Source organism: Micrasema longulum, unplaced genomic scaffold, assembly GCF_059751315.1.
Source record: "Micrasema longulum isolate JH-2025_06_02 unplaced genomic scaffold, ASM5975131v1 h1tg001898l, whole genome shotgun sequence".
NCBI classification, from domain to species: domain Eukaryota; kingdom Metazoa; phylum Arthropoda; class Insecta; order Trichoptera; family Brachycentridae; genus Micrasema; species Micrasema longulum.
Genome location: NW_028279072.1, coordinates 45,208 through 51,207, shown reverse-complemented (window position 1 = coordinate 51,207; position 6,000 = coordinate 45,208). Strand labels below are relative to the sequence as shown.

The 6,000-nt window shown below is 31.0% G+C and overlaps 1 protein-coding gene across 1 annotated transcript in view; it reads right to left on the bottom strand.

The window, feature by feature from the left end:
• Positions 1-543: 543 nt before the first annotated feature.
• Positions 544-6,000, bottom strand: part of LOC148273604 (cytochrome b5-related protein-like) — a 30,181-nt gene continuing 24,724 nt past the window's right edge. The window contains exons 2-3 of the mRNA XM_088238442.1: positions 3,421-3,650; positions 544-968 (exon numbers count right to left, since the gene is read on the bottom strand). Coding sequence (XP_088094568.1) covers positions 561-968; positions 3,421-3,630 — 618 coding nt within the window. The 5' untranslated portion in view covers positions 3,631-3,650 and the 3' untranslated portion in view covers positions 544-560. The remainder of the gene's footprint in view (positions 969-3,420; positions 3,651-6,000) is intronic.

The following is a 6,000-nucleotide window of genomic DNA, read 5'->3' as shown; positions in this document are numbered from 1 at the left end:
ATAACATTTTCATGCGTTGCCTAATATGTAGGTGAAATAATTCAATTAGATGAATCTCACCCGCATAAATAAAGGTTTTAGCTCTTTAACTTTACAAACATCAACAGATGAAAGAATTGAAGGAATATATATGTTTAAATATGAGCGGAATAGTGCATGTTACACAGTGTGTAAAGTGGCCACTTAAACCAGCCATTGACAGGTCATAAGCCCTGTAGATGCCTGGACTTATATATTACCTTCTCTTAAATGTTCTTCGTCTCTGTTGTAATATGTTAATATAAACAGCTCCCCAGGGAGTTGAATCTAGTCCTTGTCTACAAAAATTTGAACAAACTCAAAATATTGTTGATTAACTTTATAATTTTTCACTTTCTGTTTTGCGTATTGTAATCACAATATTATGTCTTTCCATGGCCCACTTTTTGCTTATATTTTTATAAAGTTGTGATGGGTCAATCTTCTCACGCCTTATGTTTTATGGGTTAATAGTTACATTTTTTATATATATAATATATCGATCTTTCGGAAAACGACAATATTTATATTAAAGTAAACACTTACTCTGACGCCATAAATGTCAGGTTAAACATGTACATTCTCCAGTTATCTCTCCTGTGGAAGAAATTGTGAGCACAGACTGCCGTCCACGCCATGAAAAGTCCAGATAAGATACAAAAAATAACCTTCAATGTCCACAATTTTGCATTTATGGTCAACACTGCAAACAGAAAGGTACAAAAGGCCAATAACTCTAAAATCCTCTTGCTTTTACTTCCAAGATCCTTGGGTATGGTTTTCAACTCTTCCACTACTCGAGACTTCAATGTTCTGTAGAATCCGTCGGCTTTGAATGTGAAAGGAGAATTTCTAGGAGTTTTAGCGTCTCTGATATAAAACATGCTCAAAATTCTTTCAGGGTATTTTGACAAATGGTGTATTTCAAAGGCTTCTGTAATATCAGTACCCTAGAAAAAGCACAAAATAAAATGATTACACAGTAAATTTACAACGCTTTTTATGTAAAATGCAATAATTTTTTTACGAGAAAGAGTTTTATGTATCCTGAAATAAATTTGTAATTGAATTATTTGCAATATAATTTATCTGTTATTCAGTGATCCATTATTTTGATCGAGAAAACGGTAATAAGTAGGACGTTGAAACGGGTGGAGGGGGGAGGGAGGAGGGAGGACATTAACATGAACAAATCTAATGACCGAATTAAATTGCTTAAAAAAGGCAACGACTCCCCTTCCGATGCCTAATTTTACGTGATACCGGTAAGGGGAATACGATTCCTTAAAAAACAGGACCCTTGAGGGGTTGTAATTGGATAACATGGTGAGCCACAGCGGTTCTTTTTAAGTGGTTTTTAAAAGGCAAGACTTCTAGTTATAAAATTTTCGTTTTACTGAAGCAAATAGCTGTAAATACAACATTTTTAGCACAGAATTTATTTACAAACAATAATTATTGTGTTTTTAATATCAAAAACTTTTTTTACTTTGTAGTAGGTATGACATTTGAAACTTATTTTGTTTTTAAATTAACAAGTCGTAAAAGTGGTTTATACAAATTTATGAATTATTATTGTATTTAAGTCACAGTTCTTAACAGGATTTGTGTAAGAACTTAGAAGATCGTATCTCAGAAAGTTGCTTTCTATGTCAAAAAAACATTTTTTAAACTGTATATTATGCTATCCTTTTGAATCAATATTAATTCTTCTGCTTTTTTACCCATTTTTAAATTTAGTGTCATTATTTAAAGATTAAAAGTACACATAAGTTTAATTAATAAAGAAGTAAGCTTAATAAGTTAGTTTCTTTGGCAGCGAAGTAAAATTACAATTTAAACACATCAATATCCATATAAAATATTTGTTTAGCCTGTTAATAATAAAATTAATTAAAAATTTTACCAGCAAGTAATAAGCTTGATTGAAATAAAAACCTTTAATTGATTTCCTCAAAATCTGGCATATCGATTTAAAAACAATAAAATTAACAGTTAATGTGGAGTTGTTTTAGAAAGTTATTAACCTTTCCCTCAATAAGCATCCAAAAATAACACATGATCTGAACGGGGGACCAAACGACCCCAGTGCCTACTTGTATATGTTATCAGGAGAATAAAACGTTCGAGGTGTTTATGACCGTGCAATAATTTATTCATGTTTTTGCGTACACATATTTTACTCTTTCGTGTATTTTTCATTATTTATTCATTTTTGTTAGTTTGCTGAATGCTTATGTACACAAAGTGAAATTGACCAAATCGGTCTATGGAGGATTTAAATCCCCCCCCCCTCTTCTGTCCGGCTAGGTTAAGTACATCGTGTCTTTATTACGATAAATCGTAAAATATCCGTTAAATTATTAATTAAATAAATAACCTTTAATATAGTCCATTATACAAAGTTCCATTGTAATTGTCATCCTATATAGTTAATGCTCATACTCCTCCAAACAAGGTGTTTTTTTTTAATTATAATCATGCAGTGCATGTTGGTGTCAGTTTCTTATAGCAAGTGTTTTATTAGCACGTTTTATTATTTTGTTTTTGTGTAACTACCATTATGAAAGTGCGATAGTGGGATTTGCATGTTAGTGTAATTTAATTTTTAAAAATAAGTAAGGTATATTTAGTCGGCCTTGTGGTGTAATGGCCAGCGCGTTAGTCTGCCATGCAAGAGGTCTCGGGTTCGATTCCTGACATGGTTGATATGAAATATTTATTTTAAAAGGATGTTTTTACACTAGAATATTTCACAGTCCCTGGACTGGTACCTGAAGCGTAAGACTAATCATCTTACCTTAATGTAAAAAAAAATGATCAAGATACGCGGCGATTGGTGTACGAATGCAGCGTCCTTTGCACCATTATGTGCGGAAAGGGAATGATGATTATGATGATGATATAATAGATAGGTATAAACTTAATATTTATGTATTAATTATAATATTATATACGTGTGTGTGAATATATATGTGTATGTATGTGCATGTATGCATTGGATTACAAATGCCCCGACTCAACACGGTTTTTTTAGCGAGTCGGGGCAAGTTTACAGGCATGAGTTGATCCTGGTTGTCACAATAAGTGCCTTTGTAATCCACTAATGTGTGTATAATATTTTTCAAAAATAAATCAAATAAATATCTCGATTAAGAGACGGGTACGCGTCGAAATCGGTAGCCATAGAAAAGTTCAAAAGTGGTTATATACAAATATTTACTTTTATTTTTGGAAAAAATCGATTGAGTGTTACAAAAAAAATATTCAAATTACTATCAATCATGAAGTATCGAATGTTCTTGTTTTTGATTAAATTAAAAATGTAATTACTCAACAACCCAAAACAGTAAGTGTTTATTAAAAAAAACTCTCGACGTGATGTTTTTTCTATATTTTTACCTTAGTTAGTGAAATCCAATCCTTCCCTCCAGGGTGATTTCTAATAAAATCTGTCAGATCATACAACTTGTCTCCAACTCTCCAGAGCCCTTCTGCCCCATCGTCTAAGGATTTCCCCTCTAGCCATTGATCCGCGTCCTTAATCCCAGTGTCCCTCAAGGAAGGATACACTAGGTGTGGGAAACTGCTATCCTCGGGAAGAGGTGCCATAACTGATGGTAACCTTTCAACTAAAAACACAACAGAAAAACTATTTATTTCCGTTCTTATTTCAATCTTATTGGGATAAAATCCAGTGCTCACGGGTAGGACATACACAAAATGTTGTTAATTTATACGTCTAAATGACAGACTCCGTGGGGCAGTTGGTTAGACGACTGGCACTGACAACTGAAAAACTGACGTCGCGGGTTTGATTCCCGCCAACTGCAAGAAAGATTTTTCTCTTAATGTGTTTTTCTGTGTTTTTTTTGTATATTCTTGTTTATTAACAAACAATGACATTAACAAAGACCTTACTATGTTCGCTAAATGAACAAACACAAACTTACTTACACTTAATAAAAAAAATGCAATATTATCCATTTGGAATCTAGAAAAAATGTCACAAAGTAGATGATTACATAAATAATGAACGCTAACTGAAATTGAACATGTCAAATACTTAGGACTAACAAAAGACAGACATGGACAATTCATATCAACAATTTTATTAGCAAAGTGGCGACTTTGTCGAGTCTTTTTTTTTAAATCAAAAAACTTTGTTTCAATAAAGGAAAAAAAAAATGTATGAAGCCTATGTAAAAACTTAAATATGTTATATGCAACTACTATGGGGAACAGGAAATCAAAATGACATAAACAGACTACAAAGACAGCAAAATAAAATATTTAAGTTTGTTTTTGACCTTCTCTACCTAACAGCAACTAAAAAACTTTTTAAACAAACTAAACAATTAAATGTAACTGAACTATTTAAACTAGAATCCTTAAAATTTATTCATAAATTAGCTACTGATGTAATTGTAGACGAAGAATCAAAACTTGAAAAAACTGTAGTAAACATGAACACAATACGAAAATATCATATTTAACCTTTTAAAATGAGAAATTGACAATCAAGACTAATAAACAATGTACTGAAATTATACAATAAACTACCAGACAAAACTAAACAAAAGACTCAGACAACCTTTACAAAAGATGTTAAAAATATTATTATTAACAGTAGAATGTAAATTTTAAAAGTAAAAATATTTTGTTTAATGTATGTAACCCGTAAGGGTTTATCAATGAAGTTTAAATTTTAAAAAAAATAAAACATAATATATTGTATTAGTGTAAGTATTGTCTTATCAGCGTTATGATTGTTTAAATTTTTGTGATTTGGAAATTATTCCACCTGTGGCGTTGCAAGTTCTCTATTAAGTTGTCCTGATTAGGCTTCCTGGAAACCAAAAACGTATCAGAACACTCTATCGTTGGTTGGTTTCTACTACTCACTAGTGACGTCGTTTAAAATACGTAGTTCGTTTTTACCAAAATCATTTTTATTGATTTTTTGTACATTTCCGAGAAACTTTTAAAACATGTAGTATCCTAAATATAAGATTCAAACCAAAGATATGAACTCTTTTTTTCTATGATTTATTTTGTTGCCCTTTAATGATAAAGAATATGTTTGTGTTTTTTTTAAATATTTTTTATTTCCTTTTTTAATTACTATTAAAAAAAACCATATTACCTTTTACAGAATATTTTATTTTTCCTTTCTTACACAAAAATATTATAACTGTCCATTATTTATTATAGGAGCAAAAATTCATTAAAATTTTCTTGTATACCCACGAACAGGCCATGCCTTTGTGGGATATTTTTGTTTACTATTTTTCTATTAATATGTATTTCATTGCTTTGTAATTATGATTTTTTTTAATACTCTGTTTTATTATGTTTATTGTAAAAAAAAAACCTTAGCTCTACAATTAAATGCTCTAATGTTTACCGCACCTAAGAAAACATTTTTTTTTATCCAATATCTCGTTGCCCTGAACTTTTTTTCTGGTTTGAGTGTCGTGGTGCATCTTTCACTATTTCCTTCTATATCCTCTTTCTCACCTGCTGACAATCCTCGGAAATCTGAGTTTTCCTTGAAAAAAAATAAGAAAAGAGATATTTGTTTGCTTTTGATATTCTGAAAATGACTTAAATTTTATGTCATCGGCATTTTGTTACGAATTTCTATCCAATTTTATTGTGTTTCCCTAAAGCTGCAAAAACAAGCAGGATTATTTTTATATTCCACTAAGTAATGCGCATATTTACTTGACTGACAATATGAAAATTGGGTAAATTGCCATTATTTTTTTTCATCCCGTTACCTATTTCCTTTCGGCAATTACCTGCCTTAAACCGCAGTTTATTTTCTTGAGCAGAATTCTCTCCGCAAATTTGATCGTCATATTAAATTTATGGAGATCTCTTAATATGATATTTATTTGTGCTTGACACACGTGGATTGTCAGCTGGCGGAAAAGACGATATAGAAGAAAATAGTGAAAAATGCACCATGACACCCAG